General features: G+C 48.6%; 1 protein-coding gene across 1 annotated transcript in view; it reads right to left on the reverse strand.

The window, feature by feature from the left end:
- Window positions 1-20,071, reverse strand: part of TNPO3 (transportin 3) — a gene marked incomplete at its 3' end in the record, with an annotated part of 42,967 nt that extends 22,896 nt beyond the window's left edge. Inside the window, exons 1-4 of the mRNA XM_081212194.1 lie at window positions 19,513-20,071; window positions 6,262-6,462; window positions 4,459-4,532; window positions 1,881-2,037 (exon numbers count right to left, since the gene is read on the reverse strand). Coding sequence (XP_081068320.1) covers window positions 1,881-2,037; window positions 4,459-4,532; window positions 6,262-6,462; window positions 19,513-19,707 — 627 coding nt within the window. The 5' untranslated portion in view covers window positions 19,708-20,071. The remainder of the gene's footprint in view (window positions 1-1,880; window positions 2,038-4,458; window positions 4,533-6,261; window positions 6,463-19,512) is intronic.
- Window positions 20,072-22,795: the final 2,724 nt, after the last annotated feature.

A 22,795-nucleotide genomic window follows, 5' to 3' on the forward strand; every position in this document is an offset into this window, starting at 1 on the left:
AACCAGGGAATGCAGGAAGGACCCAAACAGGAAGTACATTGTGCCAGGAGACAGTCGGTCAGTGGGCAAGTTATTCCAGCTCACCCCGAGTGACTCAAAAGTGGAGCCTCAGCAAAATCAGGCAGGGAGGCTGAGAGAGACCATGCTGGCCTCAGCAGCTTTGCTGTCTTAGTCAAACACTGAGCCTGGATCACGGCAGGGCGCCAAGGGAAGGGGGGGGAATCCCCTCCATTTTAAACTGGGGGAGGGCTGCCCAGCAAAGTCCTGCCACATCCTGCCCTCATCCCGTTTGTCCTCGCAGCTCATCCTCTTTTTGAAAAAAGCTGCCACTATTTCAATGCGGGCAGAAAGCCGTCACCCCGTTAATCGATGAGCGGAATCAACCAAAACTTTAGACGAAGAATTAAGGCAAAAGAGGAAAGCTGCAATGCCCAAGTTAATTGACTGAGTAATGTTTAATTAATTGACCTGGAGAGTGGCATCCAGGCTGGGATTCTCCAGGATACTCTAGCACCAAATAAATAAATGGGGGGGGGCGGGTAAACTTGGCCAACGTTCTAGTTCTGGCTGGGAGATCAAAAAGCAATGGTCATGGCAGTTGGGGTTGTAGAAAGTGTTACGGAGCGTAACAGACTACTTAAGAGGGGTTAAATCTAAAACGTGACTTTAAGTCACTTGGTCTCCGCTTCTTGAGTTTCTTTTGAGAAGACAGGCATCACAGCCTGAACGGTTCTGGCTCTTAGTTTAAAACCTATAAATTATCTTCATATTGCTGCCTATGTATTTCCTTCATGATTGTTTGGATTTTGTCCTTTTCTGTGCATCCACGAGCACCACTGGAGCTAGGTTCGTAGCTATGTCTTATGTGCCTGTACTCTTCTTGTTCAGAGGTTTTTATGCACAGATTGGATACGGCCTAGGACCCTCGTACCTACGGGACCGCCTCTCCCGGTATGGCCCATGGAGGACCTTAAGGTCCATAAATAGCAACACCCTGGAGGTCCTGGGCCCTAAGGAAGTCAGATTAGTCTCAACCAGAGCCAGGGCCTTTTCAGCACTGGCTCCGGCCTCGTGGAACACTCTGCCTCATGAGACCAGGGCCCTGCGGGATCTGATTTCTTTCCGCAGGGCCTGTAAGACAGAGTTGTTCTGCCTGGCCTTTGGCTTGGAATCAACTTGATCCCCTCCCCCTCTTTCCTTTTTCCTTCTGTGATGGAACTCCTATTTGGGGACTCCCCTGGCTTTTTCCTGGCCCACGTAGGACCAGTCTGGATAGTTGGCCTTGGTGAAGATTTGACGTTTTCATCCCCAAAGAGGTTTTGATTTGAGTTTCTACTGAAATGAGGCTGCATTTTAATGCTGTACTTAATCTTGTTTTTAAGTCGTATTTTAATCGATTGTTTTTATACCTGGTGTTAGCCGCCCTGAGCCCGGTCTTGGCTGGGGAGGGCGGGGTAAAATTATTATTATTATTATTATTATTAACCCGCCATGAATGCTTTAGTTGAGATTCCTGCCTTGCAGGGGAATGGACTAGGTGATCCTTGGGGTGCCTTCCAACTCTACAATTCTATGTAATTTTTGCGAAGCTGAAAAATCTCAATAAATTGAAAAAGGAAAGCAATAGGTTCCCCCCCCCCATTACTTTGCAGGCAGCCTATGAGGTATCAGGCCCTAGACACAGACACACACCCCAGGAGCATGCAACTTTAAGTTCACAGTCGTCCAGGGAGGTAGACAAGGCAGAGAGGCCCCAAGTTGCCCACTGAACTCCAGGGCTAAGTGAGGATTTGAACCCAGACCTTCCCACCTCCACGCCGAGTTCTCCAGCCACTCCACCCAACCGGCTCCCAGGCCCTCCCTCTTTCCTGGCTGCTTACCAGCAGAGAGACCACTGTGCTGGAGTAGTAAGCCAAGTCTTCGATGATCTCAGTGCGGCGGTTGGCTCCGATACGCAGGGACCGGCTGTGGACCTCCTCCGGCAGCACGGTCAGGATCTCCAGTAGGAAGGGCAGTGAGGTCACGTCATTGTTGTACCTGGGGTTCCAGGGCGAGGGAGGGGGGCGTTGGGGGAAGGGAAGGGAGGAGAAACGTGAGATGGCAATGAAAGGGGACTGCTAGGGGTACCCCCCGCCATCCCGCCAGCAATAGGGGCCCCCAAGTTCTTGACCTGAAGGAGCGTCTCCACCCCCATCATTCTGCCCGGACGCTGAGGTCCAGCGCTGAGGGCCTTCTTGCAGTTCTCTCATTGCGAGAAGCGAGGTTACAGGGAACCAGGCAGAGGGCCTTCTTGGTAGTGGCGCCCGCCCTGTGGAACGCCCTTCCAGCAGATGTAAAAGCGATAAATAACTACCTGACATTTAGAAGACATCTTAAGGCAGCCCTGTTCAGGGAAGTTTTTAAAGTGTGATATTTTACTGTATTTTTGGTTTCTATGGAAGCCGCCCAGAGTGCCTGGGGAGGCCCAGCCAGATGGGCGGGGTATAAATAATAAATTATTATTATTATTATTATTATTATTATTATTATTATTGACCCCGATTCCAGAGGGTGGCTTTCCTAGCTGGGCAAAAGAGCCTGGGCGATTGCCTAAGAACTACTTAATGCTATGCAGGTTTGGACTTGATCAGTCGCTCAGTTGTCCAGGTTACTCCCCCCCCCCCTTAATCTATCTGGCGTTATGGTTTTGTCTTCCAAGGAGATTGAGAATACTGCTTCTCAGCTCTGAAATAATTTGGACTCTTTATCGCAGCTTTAAAGGGACACGGGTTAAAACACAGAGCCTAGGACTTGCCGATCAGAAGGTCGGCGGTTTGAATCCCCACGATGGAGTGAGCTCCCGTTGCTCTCTCCCAGCTCCTGCCAACCTAGCAGTTCGAAAGCACGTCAAAGTGCAAGTAGATAAATAGGTACCGCTCCAGCGGGAAGGTAAACGGCGCTTCCGTGCACTGCTCTGGTTCGCCAGAAGAGGCTTAGTCATGCTGGCCACATGAGCCGGAAGCTGTACGGCGGCTCCCTCGGCCAATAAAGCAAGATGAGCACCACAACCCCAGTCGGCCACGACTGGACCTAATGGTCAGGGGTCCCTTTACCTTTACCTATTGCAGCTGTAACCTATATTCTCATTCGGTCAAGCCAGTTTCTGCATAGACAACAGGCTGGCTTAAGAATACAGTTTAAGACTTCCGGGGTGGCGCCATCGGTAATGGCGGACTCCCTCTGATCCGGAGGGACTGGCTCTACGGAAATCGGGTCTGTTCCGCTACGGCGAAGCGGGGACCCTTTAAAAAATCACAGGCGGGTGAAGCTTGTGACCGTGGGACTCGGCGGGCACCTTTCGCGCCCCCCCCAATTTGTAAAGGAACCCAATAACGGGCTCCGGAGCGAAGCGGGGCAAGCGGCGCGGTGCTGAGAGTCAACTGCTTCTTCCGTGGAGCGAAGCCGCACAGCCGTTAACCGGAGAGCGCTACCTTTTTCCTGTGACAATTTGGCTACAAAAACAACTACCTGTGAGTAGGTTAAATCTGGACAATTGGACTCTAAACAATGACCCGTGAGTAGAATGGAAAATTGGACTAAGAAATTCCTTTAATTTGGCACTGAAGCGGGAAGGTCTAAACAGGAAGTCAGCCTTCCGCTTTTTGTAGAAAGATTAAAGCAAAGACATGGCAAGCTAGAGTTTAGTAAATCGTTTGTAAAGGATCAACTTTCATCATCTAAAATTACTGAACCCCCTTTGGAAGCAGGAGAAGGGGGGGGGGTTCTGGACTGTTAGGCCGTTAATCACCATCAGAGGAGATTCCGAAGATACAGCCGGAGGAATAGCCATTTCAGCTCAGTCGTACGGACAAAAGGGACCTTAGCCCCTAGGAGTTGGCTCCTATATGGTACCCTTAGCGAGTATGTGGGGCAGGACCTTGTCAGTGGTGGTTCCTAGCCCCCACCATTCAGATCATCATTTAGCCTCTGCCCTTCCCCACTTTGACAAAAATCACAAACACTGTTTAGTTTGAATACACCTTTGATGGCTGCCTGTTTGTGAGCAAAGGCTGGAGGTGCTGCTGTTCTTACTAAGCAAGCCATCCCTAAATCGATTTTACTCTTCACCGTTTTCTGTTAAGTTTCAGGTTGTCAGTTGGAACGCAACCATGTGCATGAAAAAGCAAAGCACGAACAAACCAACAGGCAGTCCCCAGACCCACTAAACCTCTCCCACCTGTGACACGCAGCTCCCCACGTGGCTGGAAGCCGTTTCCGAAGGCCCAGAAGGGCAGCCCACGACCACCACCCCAAGAGAATCTGCTTTTACACAGAAGCACCTCATCTGGATTTACCACTTCACACACCCGGGGCCATCTCATGCCATCAGCACTTTGCATAACCATTACCGGGTACAGAAGGTTTAACTGGAGGTGGGAAGTGGGGAGAAGAGGAAGATTTGTAAAGGGAGCCACTTACTTTTCAACCAGTGTGTGCACACAGCCCTTCCAGGAGGCCATCTGTAGGGCGAGGTCTGCTATGGCTAACGCAAGCTGCAGGGGGAGAGAGGCGGTGGGAGAACACAAGTCAAAGGCAGGTGCTTCCAGCTAAAAGATGTAGCTCCCCTTTCCATCCCTTGGCCACGAGGCTCCAAAAATAACAGACTGGCAAATCAAATTATAGGAATTGGTGGAGACGGCTCAACTGACTAGGAAACTCAGAGGAAACTCAAAGCAAATATTTGTGGGAAAATGGGATGGTTATAGAAGATATGTTCAAAAATACAATAATAGTTTTGACTCCGTGCTAGCATTCGAGTGACAAAGTAAAAGGAGGTGGATAACAATTAAGGATTTATTATGTTTTCAGAATGTATCGGAAAATTTATATAGAAAGGTTTATTGTTTTGTGTACATTCGATTGCAAGATAAAATATATGCAAAGGGACTTGACAGGAAGTCCAAGTTGAAGAAAAGATTTTGTAAAATAAAAGGGGGGAAATATTTACTTTCATTATTATCATTTTGTGGTGGGTGGGTATGTGTCTGTACATATGTGTCTTTTTGTATGGAATGTTTGGGAGGAAATAGGACGGTAAATAACAAATTAAATATTGATGTATGTAATTTTTATTTCTTAATTATATTTAGTGGTATTATGGTTGTATTATTTTCTTGTAACATAAAATCATTCAATAAAAATTATATATATATATAAAATAAAAGATGTAGCTCTCCACCGCAAGAAACGGTCCGCTGCAATTGCGCCTGGCTTTCAGTTAATGCAAGAGCTGCCTGCTGGATGAGTTCAGACCAAGGGGTCAATCGGGTCCAAGAACCCTGCTTGATACTAAACAGCCAGGAAGCCCCCAAGACAGAGACGAAGGCTAAAGGCAGGTGCCCGCTGTTGTTCCCCAGTCACCAGACTGGCATTCGGAGGTAGACTGAGGAAGAGGCAGGCTACCTTTTGAGAGTCCACTGAGCTGCCAGGGCCAATAGGAGGTAGTAATAATAATAATAATAATAATAATAATAATAATAATAATTTTTTATTTATATCCCGCCCTCCCCAGCCAAGACCAGGCTCAGGGTGGCTAACAACAGTAAAGTAATACAGCATTCTAAAATCAGTTCAAAATCTAATTAATGGCAAACACTGGGCCAGAGTTCTGCGAGGATTACCAAAGGAGGGGGTCAGACTGTGCCTTGGCCAAAGGCCTGGTGGAACAGCTCTGTCTTGCAGGCCCTGCAGAAAGATGTCAAGTCCCGCAGGGCCCTAGTCTCTTGTGACAGGGCGTTCCACCAGATCGGGAAAACGGCAAAAAAGCCCTGTCTCTGCTTGAGGCCAGCCTAACCTCCCTGTGGCCCGGGACCTCCAAGATGTTTTTGTTTGAAGACCGTAAGGTCCTCCGTGGGACACACGAGGAGAGGCGGTCCCGTAGGTACCTAGGCCGTATAGGGCTTTAAAGGTTAAAAGAACATCACATGGGTCTGCAGGTTAAGGCCAGCGCCCCATCTAGTCTAGACTCCTGTTCTCACAGTAGCTAACTAGATGCAAGAAAGAGCCTTCTCCTCTCCTGTGGTTTCCAGCAACTGGTATTGTTCAACTGGTTTCAATGGGAGGCATACTACCTGACAGTGGAGGCAGCACACAAACCAACCCAGCCAGTAACCACCGATAAAAGATACCCCTCCATGAAGCCCCCTTTAAAAGCCATGCAGGCTGGTGGCTGCCTTCTGAAATGGCCACTCTCTCCCCACAAACGTGGGGTTCACTGCTCACCTGGGTGACGATGACAGGGGACATGTCTTTCAAGTTCTGGATGTGGGTGAGCAGCGAGTCCCGCAGCGAGACGTGAGAGTCCGTCGGGAGCTCGTAGAACGAGGTCTGGATCTTCATCTTCATGGTTTGAGCGGCAAAGTAGCACGATTCCACATCCTGCCGGATCTGCAGCAACTGATCCGAAATCTCCCAGGCGTGGACCTTGGGGCGAGACAAAGGGGGAATGGATGCCATCAGGGCAAAAAAGGCAGGTGGTGTGTGTGTGTTTATCAGCAGCTTCAAGCTCCAAAGAACTTGTTTCATAGATCAGTTGCAAAAGACAGCCAGCGAAGGAGTTCCCCGATCTCCCAAAAGACCCTAAAAACTTGTATTCTTTTAGTTATTATTATTCAATTATTAGATCTTTAGTTATTATCCCAGTAGGTGTCCCAGATTTGGAAGTGAATGGTATGGGGGAGACAGCAAAGTACTGGAGATGTAAAGATCTGACTTTGAAAAGCTGGATTGAGTCCATCCAGTTTGCTGAATTAATTAAACAGTTTTAACAGCATTTTGAATAAACATGCAATTGATTGTTACTGTTTTCACTGTTTTATGAACTTCCTTAGTGGGCTGCACCAACTACTATTCTGAACTATGCTTTTCATAGGTCAGGGTGTGCTGGGGATGAGTTCATGGAACCAGCCAAGGGAGCAGGGCCCCCAAAATGTTTGGGAATCCCTGCTCTACAGCAAGCTGTCAGATAGGGCGCAATGCAAAACTAGTAGCAAGTCTGTTTGAGGGCAGCATCAAGTCTCCTGAGCAACAGACCACCAGGCCTCATGCACAAGCGCCTGCTCTGTGCGTGGCCCCCCACCCCCACTTCCTGCTCCTTGGGTAGACGGATTTGGCTCCCACCCTTGGCTCTCCTTGGCATGCCTGGACTTGGCTGCCCCAGACGATACAATACGATACGATAATCTTTATTGTCACTGTCCCATACAGAAAAACAAAATTGAAAAAATCTACGTCAGACATTCAAAAGCCAACAAGCCTGCTATCCCAGCCTGTTTAGCCCCCTAAAAACTCTGATACCCCATAATTAAAGACAATATACTCCCACAGAGACTACCTTACACTGCGTTTAAAACCAAAATCGCATTTGGATAGAAACTGTTTCTCAGGCGGCTAGTCCTGGTCTTTATAACCCTGGACCTTCTTCCAGAAGGCAGAAGCTGAAAGAGATCATTTCCGGGGTGCGCACTATCCTGCGCTATCTCTGCAGCTTTCTTATGGCACTGCCTGGAAGCATAGATTTGATCCAAGGTGGGAAGAGTGCACCCAATTATTCTCTCCGCAGTCTTGACAACCCTGGACCTTGATCTCTCCTCCTCACCCTGGACAGCAGGGCTCTGGGGTTCCAGATCTTGGTGTGCAACCAACTCTGACCACCATGACCATCCAATTCTGGCCCCTATTCTGCCAGGGACCCGTGCAGCTCTCATACACCGCGCTGCATGGACACAAATCTCGGCTTTCCTTCTCCTCCTGGGAACGCCCTACAACTCTGGTAAGACTATTGTTCATTTTGGCACAGTGGGGACAGCTTCCTCCTCCCTACCTGGGATGGAGTGCAGAATGAGTTGCGTTTCTCCCTTTATTTTATTTTCTTATTTTTATTTTATTGGAATTTTATTTGCAACATAACCCCCACCCTCCCAATGCACAAATCCACCCTCATTAAACGTGAACATAACATACAGTGAGCATAAAATGCAACAAAACAAACAACCAACTAAAAGACTTCCTTTATCCTTTAAAGCAAAGAGGAAACACCCACGGCACAGCCTTCACACCCACTCTCTTTTCCGGGGCAAGCTTGTTGCACCCATCTCGCTATCCTTCCAGTCCCAGGCAGGATGTTACAACACCGTCCTCAAGAAAAAGGGAATGAGTAGATGTAGAAAAATGAATAAATCCAAGGGGCTGGCACGCATGCGCGTACACACACACACACACACACACACACCGTGACTGTACAGCATATAAATCTGTAATTGACAGATCTGTTCCCTTTTAATGGTGCAGTATAGTTAAAGATATGGTTTTCCCAGTAGTAATGTATGGAAGTGAAAGCTGGACCATCAAGAAGGCTGATCGCCAAAGAATTGATGCTTTTGAACTCTGGTGCTGGAGGAGACTCTTGAGAGTCCCATGGACTGCAAGAAGATCAAACCTCTCCATTCTGAAGGAAATCAGCCCTGAGTGCTCACTGGAAGGACAGATCCTGAAGCTGAGGCTCCAAGACTTTGGCCACCTCATGAGAAGAGAAGACTCCCTGGAAAAGACCCTGATGTTGGGAAAGATGGAGGGCACAAGGAGAAGGGGACGACAGAGGACGAGATGGTGGGACAGTGGTCTTGAAGCTACCAGCATGAGTTTGACCAGACTGCAGGAGGCAGTGGAAGACAGGAGGGCCTGGCGTGCTCTGGTCCAGGGGGTCACAAAGAGTCGGACACGACTAAACAACAACCACAACTGCAAAAAAGGGAGAGGAAATGAAAGCAGTCACTTCAGCCTGAAGAAGGAATCGTATACAGTGGTGCCCCGCAAGACGAATGCCTCGCAAGACAGAAAACCTGCTAGACGATTAAAACATTTTTTTACAGAAAGACTCATTCTTGCTGCTATAATCTTAATATTTGCAACCAGATGAAGGTTTCATTTTTGGAATAAATCTTCAGAGGAGTTTTTACAATTATATCAAAAATTACTAATTTGGTTATACCAAACAGACGAAAAAAGGCAGCAGGAGAGAAATTGGGCTTTTTAAAAAAAAATGTGTTGCTGCTGCCTTGGGAAAGTTTGTAGGAATCACCACGGGAAGTTTATTTGCGGCAAACAAGCTATTTGGAGGATGGAGCTGAAATATTGATGAGATTTCAGACAAGGAGACCTTGCACTAGAAACCCAATTCCCAAAGCGGCTGTTAACTGTTTTAGGAGGGTAGATTGCATGTATGTACCACAATTCTATTTAGATTCCAGAAAGCAACCTGCTGCACTCTTCTGCGTTTGGCTGAAAGACTGAGATTTGGGTATCCCCGTCAGTTGTGGGGATTGCTGCCCACCTGCTTCCTGGGGAGACCACAAGACCGCTCAAAGCTGCCCCCAGGTCACATTCTTGGTTGGGGAAGAACATAATTTACTTCAACATCTTTATCAACGACTTGGATGATGGACTCAAGGGCATCCTGATCAAATCTGCAGATGACACCAAACTGGGAGGGGTGGCTAACACCCCAGAGGACAGGATCACACTTCAAAACGACCTTGACAGATTAGAGAACTCCTCACCTGGAGTACTGTGTCCAGTTCTGGGCACCACAATTCAAGAAGGACACTGACAAACTGGAACATGTCCAGAGGAGGGCAACCAAAATGGTCAAAGGCCTGGAAACGATGCCTTATGAGGAACGGCTAAGGGAGCTGGGCATGTTTAGCCTGGAGAAGAGGAGGTTAAGGGGTGATATGATAGCCATGTTCAAATATATAAAAGGATGTCACATAGAGGAGGGAGAAAGGTTGTTTTCTGCTACTCCAGAGAAGCGGACACGGAGCAATGGATCCAAACTACAAGAAAGAAGATTCCACCTAAACATTAGGAAGAACTTCCTGACAGTAAGAGCTGTTCGACAGTGGAATTGGCTGCCAAGGAGTGTGGTGGAGTCTCCTACTTTGGAGGTCTTTAAGCAGAGGCTTGACAACCATATGTCAGGAGTCCTCTGATGGTGTTTCCTGCTTGGCAGGGGGTTGGACTCGATGGCCTTTGTGGTCTATTCCAACTCTATGATTCTATGATTCTCCTTTATGGGTTTGGAAATTTATAAACAGTCTTCCAGGGCATGCCACCATGTTCTCAAAGCTGTTGACAACCAGTTTTAAGCACATCCGAGGCGATTTCGATTTGAACGTTTCAAAACAGTAATGCGAATTGACATGAATTCGTCAAGGGCAAACCTGATTCAGACTGCAACCAAACTTCAGAAAGACTATCAGCGTTAATGCTGTCATGTCTTATGGCAAGGAAAGCGTTCCAAGAGGAGAAATTGGACAAGGAAAGTTCGCTGCCTACCAACTTTTGTGCCAAACAGGAGGTCGAGGAGAGGAAGGAAGAGAGGGGCCTTTATGAAAGCCCAAAATCACCACCCACAGGAAAGATTTTTCAAAGAGTTTCATAAAAATGCCAGCAGAGATGCATCAACAAAGGTCACAGCTTGCAAGATCCTGAGTATGTGAGCAGTGTTGGAAATTAGCCAGGCACATTTGGTGTGGGTCCAATTGCGACTATGTGATCTGTGGGCGCCAGATCCAAAACTGACCTCTCCATCTGGCTGACCTCTCCGGCTTTCTTATGCAGGTAAGCAGAAGAGCTTATTTGTTGCATTTCTCCCCTGCCTTTTTCTCCAAGGCGTACATGGTTCACACACACCTCTCAGTCAATCTCAGCAACGACCCTGTGAGGTAGGTTAGGCAGCGGTGTCTGGTCCGAGGCCACCCACAGAACTTCATGACTGAGCGGGGATTTGAACGCTGATTTCCCAGGTCCTAGTCCGACACTCTAGCCATTACACCACACTGGCTTCCTGGAGAACTTCTGCTACAGTAAAGGTAAAGGGACCCCTACCATTAGGTCCAGTCGTGGCCGACTCTGGGGTTACGGCGCTCATCTTGCTTTATTGGCCGAGGGAGCCGGCGTACAGCTTCTGGGTCATGTGGCCAGCAGGACTAAGCCGCTTCTGGCGAACCAGAGCAGCGCACGGAAACACCATTTACCTTCCCACCAGATACCTATTTATCTACTTGCACTTTGACGTGCTTTCGAACTGCTAGGTTGGCAGGAGCAGCGACCAAGCAATGGGAGCTCACCCCATCGCGGGGATTCGAACTGCCAACCTTCTGATCAGCAAGCCCTAGGCTTTGTGGTTTAACCCACAGCGCCACCCGCATCCACTTCTGCTAGGGGTAGCTATATAAATTAGTAGGCGAATAAACATAGGGAAAGCAAAATGTCCCTTAGGGAAAGATCTGAAATATTTTCCTTGAAGCTTGAATTTGTTTTATTCTGGATTGTTCAAATAAAGTTATAATTTGTTGTAAATTGCTTTGAGATTTTTTTCCCTTTAAAATATAAAGAACTATAGAAACGAAATAATAATAATAATTTCACTGCAAAAGAAAATGGCGCCTAGGCATTCCGTGGTGGCAACTGTAACCTAGATGCAAGGTGCCATTTGGCGATTGCATTATATATCTGAGTTTCTAACACTCTGTGTAAGATTGTTGAGCCACCAGACACTGTCTCGTTGCAGGAGGAGAAGAGAACCATTGACTCAAGTGCATTTGAAGAGGCCCTTGGCGGGGAATGTGCCACAGCAGCTAGCAAGGAGCCACTTTTGTCTAGTTGGGCTAAGTAACAACGGAGGCTACGAGCATAGAAAGTGGCCTCTGGCACACTGAGCCAACCCCTGGCCTATGCCAACTAGGAGTGAGTCCCCAAAAAGGGAGGCGAAATGTTCTGGGTTGCTCTTGTCTAACACATCACTGCCTCCAGTAGTGAAATTGGGTGGTGGGTGTCGGCCGAAACGGGAGTAAAAACTGTGCTACAGAGAAACAAGAGGGAGGTTATCAGCGTGCTCAAGAGGGGGCAGATTTGCAAAGCACAAAAAAATAAATAAATCCAAAATTTACAATATCTATTTAAACAAAAAACCCAGCCTAATGACAACAGCATCTGCATCTTTAGTAGTCATGAGATGTTAGTGATTAGTTGGAAGAGCAAAATGGGAATCAGGAGGAATAGAGGTTTGGGCCAGCTGGCACACTGTGTTGGGGGTTGTGGTCAAAATCATCTATAGCAAAATCGTCTATAGTATATAGTTCATAGCATCCTGGAGGAACAGCATGCTTGTCTGGGCCTAAACCAGTGGTGTCCAAATTTTTTTCAAAGAGGGCCAGATATGATGAAGTGAAGGGCCGTGGGGGCCGACCAAAGTTTAGGATTGAAGTTGTTGAGTTTTTTAGGGGCTGTATTAAACCAACCAGTGGGCCGGGTTAGACCCCTGAAACGGACTTTGGACATGCCTGGCCTAAACCATTGGTGAGAGGGGTGAGGATACTCTGAAAGGATTTCAGCCCAAGGGGGACAGGTGAACCTTTCAATAAAATGCCTCAATCCAGGATACTATAAGCTAGATGGACTTTTTATTATTTTTCTACTTGGTATCTTCTTCCCCAGGCATCTAGCCGACACCTGATTTTTAGTTTCTCCCACGCACTGTTCTCCTCGCCACCCTCCTCTTATTTTCAGACATTTCTCTCCATCCCCACCTAACCCTTCCTCGACACGGGGAATAATTTGAACAAGGCCTTTCAAAAGAAGAACTCAAGAATCTTTCTCAGAGCTAGAGATCAACTCTGCAACATATGCAGCAACTGTTGTGAGAAGAGCAGCTTTGAGCATGTGCAGAGTTTCTTTCCCCCCCTCAACACTAAGGGGCTGCAACTGGCAGCCAATCACTGGAGCGGGGGGGGGCGGGCTTCCCACATCAGGTGACTCTCAGGTAAGGCCCGAATACTGCCTGGGTCACCACTGCAAACACAGCCCCTCTCTTCGCTGGGATGTCTGGATCTCAGCCGCTACGCTCCCCTCCCAGCTTCCTCTTAAATACTGCAAAACCCTTTGCACGTCCTGCCTACATGCTCTAGTCAAGAATGAAACTGGATCGCCATGCACAACCCCCTCAACAGATTAGGAGTAATAAAAATACATTGAAGGGCTTGAATGGAAACCAGTTTTGGGAACAGAGTGGAATGTCCTCCTTCTGCGGCACCTCCTGACTCGCTCCTCTGCAAGTCCCAAATGCTGCAGAAAATGCATTAATCTGGAGGCTGCGAGTGGACCTGGCTTTGTCCTGAAAGCCACCCGGCAGGCAAATGCGCAAAACAGCCCAGGGTGACACCTGAAAGTGAATACGGGAGAACCAAGGGAAGAGAGTTCTCCACAGGCAAGAGTGTCTCGTTTCTCTGAAAGTGGAAACGGGATCCTTCAAGTAGGTCGGCGCCTCTGCCAACCCTCCTGCTCACACCAGCAATCGAAGAGAGGACCTGTCCTCTAACCAAGTGCAATGGGCTTAGCTGGCACTATAAAAAGGGGGAAAGTATTTCCTATGGAGGGGACGCGGGTGGCGCTGTGGTCTAAACCACTGAGCCTCTTCAGCTTGCCGATCAGGTCGGCGGTTCGAATCCCCACGACGGGGTGAGCTCCCGTTGCTCGGTCCCAGCTCCTGCCAACCTAGCAGTTCGAAAGCACATCGAAGTGCAAGTAGATAAATAGGAACTGCTCCGGCGGGAAGGTAAACAGCGCTTCCGTGCGCTGCTCTGGTTCGCCAGAAGCGGCTTAGTCATGCTGGCCACATGACTGTACGCCGGCTCCCTCGACCTATAGAGCGAGATGAGCGCCGCAACCCCAGAGTCGGTCATGACTGGACCTAATGGTCAGGGGTCCCTTTACCTTTACCAATTTCCTATGGAGGGAGAAGTCTAGGAGACAAAACGCCTAGAGAGATTTGGACTTGGAGGCCAGGATTTGGACGTCAACAAGGAAGGCTCTCGCGGGGATGACAAGGACCTCTCCCGGTCACAACACCAATGTGGAGGGCCAGCCGCACCTCAGCTGCCTACTAGGACGGACCTTTTAACACAGCACTCTTCTGAGTCAGCCAAATGGGAAGCACCACGGGCAAACCTACACAAGTGATACTGCTGCATCCACATGGCCATGGTGCCCAGAATCGATTGTGAAAGTTGCAGCTCCAAACATCCGGAGAGCAGCAAGCTAAGGGAGACTGATTTGGATCGCCAGTAAGTTCCACGGGACAGCGTTTCACGCGATCAAAGAGCGGCTATAAAGTTCTTTGCACAGCAGAACTGGAACAGAATCGAACAAAGAGCAAAATAGCGGCATGCAGAACAGAAAAGGCTCGACGTGCCAGAGTCAGCATTTTTGCTCAATCATCTCACTCACGACAATTGCTCATCTTCGGTCATGTCTGCCCCTCTAGGGGAGAGGAAGAGAGGCGATGCCAGGGTGATGCCCAATCCTGCGAGGACAGCTCTTACACTGGACGGCAGCAATGAATCATCAGGGCGAAAATACAAAATAAATAAATAAGGAACCAAAAGATTCCTGCATTGCGGGGGGGGGCGGGTTGGACTAGATGACCCTCGTGATCCCCTCAAATGCTGCAATTCTATGAGTCCCACATTCCTCCAGGTGCCTGGGCCCTCAGCCACTTAGGTCTCCAAAGGCCAAGTGCCAATGAGGTTCTTGCAATTTATGCAAGCAAGATTATGTTCTCTCTCGGTCTAACCCAGGTGTAGGCAACCTAAGGCCCAGGGGCTGGATGAGGCCCAAACGCCTTCTAAATCTGGCCCGCGGACGGTCCAGGAATCAGCGTGTTTTTACATGAGTAGAATGTGTGCTTTTATTTAAAATGCACCTCTGGGTTATTTGTGGGGCCAGCCTGGTGTTTTTACATGAGTAGAATGTGTGCTTTTATTTAAAATGCACCTCTGGGTTATTTGTGGAGCCTGCCTGGTGTTTTTACATGAGTAGAATGTGTGCTTTTATTTAAAATGCACCTCTGGGTTATTTGTGGAGCCTGCCTGGTGTTTTTACATGAGTAGAATGTGTGCTTTTATTTAAAATGCACCTCTGGGTTATTTGTGGGGCCAGCCTGGTGTTTTTTACATGAGTAGAATGTGTGCTTTTGTTTAAAATGCACCTCTGGGTTATTTGTGGGGCATAGGAATTCGTTCATTTCCGCCACCCCAAAATAAAAATAGTCTGGCCCCCCACAAGGTCTGAGGGACAGTGGACTGGCCCCCTGCTGAAAAGGTTTGCTGACCCCTGGTCTAACCCATCTCACAGAGTTATGAGGATTAAAGCCTGGGGTGGGTGGGTGTGTCTTGTATACTGCCCACACTTACAAGGGGAAGGGATAGGATAAAAATGTATGGGAGACAAGATTGAAAGAAAAGTTGGTTTGTCCAAGCTTACCAGGCGAGTTTCCAGCAAAGGTAAGATTTGAAACAAAGACATTGGCTCACAGGCTATTTCATGCAGCTTGGCTGGTTAGTGCATGGTTCTGAGGTTGCTGGTCTGACCCCGCCCCCAGAGCTAAATGATCCAACTTCCAACTCTGTGATTCTAAGCCACTAGGCTTATTCTCAGCTTGGGAGGCATCTTTAACGTACCATCTCTAGAACATAGGCTGTTTATGTTTCTAGTTAACTGGAGCAAAGTCTTTGGTCACCTTAAAATGTAAACCTACTACTGTATACATTTACTGGAAAATAAGCTCCACTGGATTTAGCGGGAGGATTTACCAGGTAAGCACATGCACTCATATTAACGCATGTATAAAAATGACACATATGCATTCTGGGCATGCCTGAACCTACCTTTTTCTATTTCTCCTTTAGATACCTTAAAATGGACTCAAACACATGCCTGTTTTTAGTATGGAAGGGTTAACCCCTCCCATCCCACAGGGTCTATCCTTTACTCACTTCCTTACCTACAAAAGCACATACAGTGGTACCTCGGGTTAAGAACTTAATTCGTTCCAGAGGTCCATTCTTAACCTGAAACTGTTCTTAACCTGAAGCCCCACTTTAGCTAATGGGGCCTCCTGTTGCTGCCGGAGCATGATTTCTGTTCTCATCCTGAAGCAAAGTTCTTAACCCGAGGTACTATTTTTGGGTTAGCAGAGTCTGTGACCTGAAGTGTCTGTACCCTGAATTGTCTGTAACCCAAGGTACCACTGTATCACAATAAATCTGTCAGTCATTAAGATGCCAAAAGGCACAATTATTGCTGTATGTCGCAGCTGGACACTTTCCCTACTTGTAGGATATTTGAACAAGCCTAAATCCTCCAAAGCACATGATTCTGAAAGATAAAGAGTAGATTTGGGGTTTAAGAAGCGTCCCAAGAGCCCAGTGGCACACCAGTTGTCCTCCTTGAATGACTGCAAAGTAAGAACTTTCTCAGAAGACCGGCCCGGCATGCATTGTGCAGTAAACCAGAAATGGGAATTTTTTTGTTGAGATGAGCAGTCCTTTGTATTGGGCCCTAAAGCTGCAAACCCAGAGGCGAGAGAAGTGCAAGGAGAATATTTTAAAATTACGATTCAACAAGTTCTAAACACTGGCTGTTTTATTATGTAATTCTACTGTCGTTGAAGAACTTTCAGTGCTTTTACAACTGACTAGTTATTATTATTTAATTTATTGATTATTATTTATGAATACTGTTTATGAATTTTGACTGTGAATTGCCCTGGAATATATATTATGAGCGTTGTTTATATGCATGTGGTGCAGTGGTTAGAGTGCTGGGCCAAGTGAGACAAGGGTTCAAATCTCCACTCAGCCATGAATCAAACTGGATGATCTTGGGGCCAGTCACCACTCTAAGCCTAACCTGCCTCACAGGGTTGTTGTGAGGATAACATGGGGAAAGGGAGAACTATGTACCTTGAGTTCCTGTTTGTATGTATTAATAAGTAAGCAAAATAAAATAACTATCCTATAAATAAATAAATAGCATTTCCCAGAAGTGAGCTGGGGGACGGGACGGGAATTGTAGCCCACATGGTCAGAGCAGTACCCAAAGTAGTCCTGCAGTAAAACTAGTTGCATACCAGAGCTTTAGCACATTCATATTGACGGTAATCCCAAAAAGGGAGTCCACTTGTTTCGTGGAATTTCTGGTGCTCTAAAATAGTGAAAATGGGTCCATGGAAGGCTAGAAGACAGGTCTAACTGGGCCACACTGGCTTTGCAACTATCTTTAGACATGGGCGCGACTCCCAAGAATGCACCCGAACCTTATCAACATTTGCAGGGAGAAGTTACCTTACACTCCGCCACCCACTGCAGTGGCTTCCTCCCAGCTCCCTAGGCCGGGCAAAGAAGAAATCAAGCTATTAAGAAGCCAGTAACCATTCAGGCTCCCTTGGCTCCAAGCTGCTGCCCTGCATGGAATCCCTCAAATTCTCAGGCGAAACCTGTAGCTCTGGTCTCTGAAAGCAACTTACAGCTTCCCAGGGAGAAACTGCAAGACCAGGAGAGGGAGGCAAAGTACAAGCAGCTTTCCTTATCTCACACTCCTTTCGCAACTGTGCAAAAATGCAGGCTCAAGGCCTGTGCTAAAGTAAAAGGGGCTAGATTTTCTTCCTACCCTTCACAAATGAAGCCTGGGCTTCTGAGCAGGCAGAGGCAGGCTTAGAGTTTCAAAGGGAGGGAACTTGCATAAGCTACCACAACACAAACCAGGCCCGTTTCAGAATAATCCAGGCATGCAAGCTTGCCGCTGGGAGGAATAAAAGGAAGTTAAGTCTCCCCCTGGTGTCACAACCCAGAGCAGCTAGACAGAAACGCACCATGGCAAAAATTAGAGATAAGGGAAACCATCAGGACTGAGGCCAAGAGAGACAACTTTTCCACAGCCTCAGGGATTTAAGCAGCGTACTACAACAAGGGACATGACCGACACTCCCAAATCAATAAGATTTGCTTTTTAATCCAAACAGCTTGTCAAACTACACAGGTTGCAGCGAAGTATCTCTGCGTGTTTTTTAAAACTAGGGTTTATTTTGAGAGAAGCGTTAGCCCCATGATTCAGTTTTTTATGTTTATGGCACAGCACGAATTGACAACACACACATTTGCTTAGCTCTGCATAAATCCATGCCAAGTGCTGAAGAATCCGTGCGCGGTGCCAAGGGATCTGTCACAACAGTTACGTCTACGGTATCTACATCTTCAACTCCTCAGAATGAGTTCTGGGCTCGGATCAAGCTATCGTGCTTCCAACACTCGTTTTGAACTGTAATCCCCACCTCTTCTGCAAAGGAGTGCCATGACTTGCGCCGCAAAGTGGACAGCCAGTTAAATGTGATGCCTGCAACTTCTCTCACGCACCAAGGAAACAGCAGCAGCTCTCCAAAGAGGACTACGGTTACTCATCTACAGAATGTGCCTCCAGGCCTACTTCTCCAGCACCCATGCTGCGGCGGTTGCAAAAGGAGTAGAATGAAAAAGGGTGCTGGGTGTGGACGGTTGTGAAGGTGCGAGCCAGTCCCCTTACATATGCAGTTGGGAGCACGAGAGAAAGGGAAGGGCTTGGATTGAGAAGCCACTGCTCAGGAACTCACCTTTGCCCGGGACCCTGCAAGGCCTCGGAAGAAGCCGCCTTAAAACTCATCGCACGGGAACTCACCGGCATTCTGCAAAAGCCCTGAGTCTACTCATATTCCAAAGCCCACAACGTCCCTGGAGGCCTGCACGCACGCACCCCGTCAAGCCTTCCGAGCGGCACCCTCCCAGAATCCCCCGCAGCTACTTTGCTCACCCAACCTCTGCCCAACCTTCTGGCATCCCTCCTTGCCTCTGGCTGCCCTGGCACTTGCTTCCCACGCCCCTCTCCTGCCCAGGCCCAACAGCCCCAGCTTATCCCTCCCTCCCAGGGTCTCTCCTCCTGGTCCCCCTCGGCCCAATCCCACAGGGTCCTTCAGAACAGGAGCCTGACCCTTTGGCTCCCGTGTGCAGGAGGCCCAAGCCCTTCCAGGCTGAATCCGTCCCGAGCAACTTGGGGCAACTGAGCACAACTATTAATTATTATTATTATTATTATTATTATTATTATTATTATTATTATTATTCCTACTACTACTATTCCCGTTCCTGAGCTCCTTTCCCAGCCTGTCTCCATGGCCTGCCTCGACCCCCTCGTGACCCTCCCCAATCCCACCCACCACCACCACCACGCCTGGCCCTCTGCCCCCCACTATTACTACTACTACTACTACTATTCTACTTTCTGAGCTCCTTTCCCCGTCCTGTCGCCATAGCCCACCTCGACCCTCCCCAATCCCCACGACCACCACCACGCCTGGCCCTCTGCCCCCCACTGTTATTATGACTACGACTCTCTCGTAACCCTCCCCGATCCCCCCAAAAAAACCACCCCCACGCCTGGCCCTCTGCCCCCCACGTGCGCCCTTGCCTGGGGAATCCTCCTTCCCTCCGGGGCTCCCCATGCGCCTGTGGTGAGCCTGGGCTGTCCTTCCCCTCCCCCACCCCCACCCCCACATGGGGGGGAGGCGGTTCGACGCCCCCTCCCCTCCCCTCCCCCGCCGCTCACCGATCTCTGCAGCTCCCCGAGCCAAAGGCTGGCGCGCTCCTTGCCGCTGGGGTCCGGGTCGTGGTACAGGGCCTGCACGGCCTGGTACACCACTTGCAGGTTCGGCTTTCCGCCTCCGCCCGAGCCGCCGCCACCGCCGCCGCCTCCGCCCGTGCCGGGTCCCGGGCAGCCGCCGCCTCCGCCACCAGGATCCATCCCTTCTCCTCCTCCTTCTCCTCAGGCCTCCTCAGCCATTACCGGGAGAGGGAAGAGGAAGAAGCAGCAGCAGCGGAGGCCTCGCCGCCCCCCCCCCGCCGCGGAAACCGCGCCCCGTCAGCCGCCCGCCCGCCGCGTGAGGGGAGAAAGTTCCAGCGCCCTCGGCCCAGGCCCCGGCAGGCGGAAAGGCCCGCGCCGCCCGACTCGCCTTCCCCGAGGGGCTGAGGGAAGGAAAAGAGCCCCGCGGAAGGAGGGAAAGGGGGGGAAGAAAACCCCCGCGCGGCCCAGCGAAGCAGCCAAGGCCCCGTCCTGCCCCGTCCTTTGCTGGCTCGCGGCGCTCCCGCCCGGAACCGACGGCAACCGACGACGCACTTCCGGGCGGGCGGGCGGCGGGGGGCCGCCGCCAAAGGCGTCCGGGCGGCAGCACGCGCCCGGCCGGAAGTGGCCCGCCCTGCGCCGGGAGGCGGGAAAAAGGAAACCGGCCCTTCTCTCTCTCTCTGTCTCCTCACTAGTAATGGGAAAGGGGACCAGCCTTTCAAAATAAAATAAAATATCATACTGTTGTTGTTGTTGTTATTATTGGGCTGGAACAGCTGGTTTGGCAGGCAGAAGTTCAACAGCTGCAGCGCACGTGGGGGGGTTAAAAAAACAACCTTCCCTCTTATCTGACTTGCAGCGCCCTTCTCTGTGTGTCTCTGTGTCTCCTCACTAATAATGGGAAAGGGGACCAGCCTTTCAAAATAAAATAAAAGATCATACTGTTGTTGTTCTTATTATCGAGCTGTTCCTGGAACAGCCAGCATGGCAGGCAGAAGTTCAACAGCTGAGTATAGGGAAGGTAAAAAAAACAACCCTCTTTTCTGGCTTGCTGCGCCTGTTGGGTTTCTGCCTGCTTGAAAGGACAGCCTTAGCAGGAAAGGATCGATTGTTTTTATATGTTGATGCTGCCTCTGCAGCTGTTCCTGGAACAGCTGGCTTGGCAGGCAGAAGTTCAACAGCTGCAGCGCACGTGGGGGGGGGGGTTAAAAAAACAACCTTCCCTCTTATCTGGCTTGCAGCGCCCTTCTCTGTGTCTCCTCACTAATAATGTGAAAGGGGACCAGCCTTTTAAAATAAAATAAAATATCATACTGTTGTTGTTCTTATTATCGAGCTGTTCCTGGAACAGCCAGCATGGCAGGCAGAAGTTCAACAGCTGAGTATAGGGAGGGTAAAAAGAAACCTCCCTCTTTTCTGGCTTGCTGCGCCTGTTGGGTTTCTGCCTGCTTGAAAGGACAGCCTTAGCAGGAAAGGATCGATTGTTTTTATATGTTGATGCTGCCTCTGCAGCTGTTCCTGGAACAGCTGGCTTGGCAGGCAGAAGTTCAACAGCTGCAGCGCACGTGGGGGGGGGTTAAAAAAACAACCTTCCCTCTTATCTGGCTTGCTGCGCCCTTCTCTGTGTGTATCTCTGTGTCTCCTCACTAATAATGTGAAAGGGGACCAGCCTTTTAAAATAAAATATCCAGGAAAATGAGCCTTTGGATTTGATAAATGAACTTGGAAAAAACCAGATTTGGAAAGACAAAGCTTGGCTGGAAATGGGGGGGTTGGACTGACCCCCCTATGCAGGGATGTTTGGACTTTCCTTGTCTGGCAATGGGCCGTCAGAGGTTTGGAGCTGTTGGGACTTCCAATTTTGGATGGAATTTGAAACATGTTTTAAAATGCCACATGGAGTCTAGTCTGGACTATGGGAAAGGGGCTGATTTGTTGAAATGGGTCAAAAACACTACCAAGCTGGAGTTCCCACGAGTGAAAGGAAAATATGGAGAAGAGCTGCGAAAGGGACATGGAAGAGATTTGAAGGCCTCAGATATAAGATCAACAGGTTAATGTGCCAGACTAATGGGATAAAAAGGACTGACAATCCCGGGACTGGGGGGAGGGGATGCTGGAAGAAGATTTGATTGTTTTTATTCTCTTTTTTATCATTAGAAATGTTTTATGAACGTTGGAAAAATGTTGAAATGAAATTACTTGGCTCTTGTAAAAATGTTTAAAGAATTAGGTAAAAAGGTAATGGTTATGAGAAGCTGGTAAAAATAAGATTTCAGTTTTAAGGTTTTTTTATAAGATAAGATGAAAATAGAGCAAGGTAATGTAATGACAGAATATTATGAATTATGGAAAGGATTTGCTGTGACAAATATTAATCAAGATACAAGAGATGGGAGGAGGAGGAGGTCATGTAAAGAAGGCAATGAAAGTGCAGAATTTGAAAATGATGGTTTTATTTTTTATTTTTTTCTGTTTTTGTCTTTTTTCTCTGTAATTTTGTCTTTTTTTCTTTGTAATTTTAAAAATTCTTTTCTCAATGAATATTATTAAATATATATATATATATCATACTGTTGTTGTTCTTATTATCGAGCTGTTCCTGGAACAGCCAGCTTTGCAGGCAGAGGTTCAACAGCTGAGTATAGGGAGGGTAAAAAAACCCTCCCTCCCTCTTTTCTGGCTTGCTGCGCCTGTTGGGTTTCTGCCTGCTTGAAAGGACAGCCTTGCCAGGAAAGGATTGATTGTTTTTATATGTTGATGCTGCCTCTGCAGCTGTTCCTGGAACAGCTGGCTTGGCAGGCAGAAGTTCAACAGCTACAGCGCACGTGGGTGGGGGGGGTTAGAAAAAAAATTCCTCCCTCTTATCTGACTTGCTGCGCCTGTTGGGTTTCTGCCTGCTTGAAAGGGCAGCCTTGCCAGGAAAGGATCATTTTTATATGTTGATCCTGTTTCTGCAGTGTCCTCTGGTTGAGTAAGAGCCAGTGCTGGTCTCACCCCCCACTAAGGAAATGGTGTGTGAAATATACTCGGAGTCGAGAGTGGATTTCATGCTCTTTATTCAGCTCATAGTGGTGAGGAGGAATAAAAGTTCCCCCAGAATGTCTGCTTTATATACATTATTTACACATTGGGCTGCACGTGATTGGCTAATTCTGGGATTCTCCTGTAGGCCAATCAGGTTGCGGATTCACTTCCACCTGGAGCTGGATTGGGTGGCTCCTGCGGACCAATCATACTGCTGCATTGTTCTAGGACCGATCAGACTGCT

Source organism: Podarcis bocagei (genome assembly GCF_964188305.1).
Source record: "Podarcis bocagei genome assembly, chromosome: 10".
Lineage (NCBI taxonomy): Eukaryota > Metazoa > Chordata > Lepidosauria > Squamata > Lacertidae > Podarcis > Podarcis bocagei.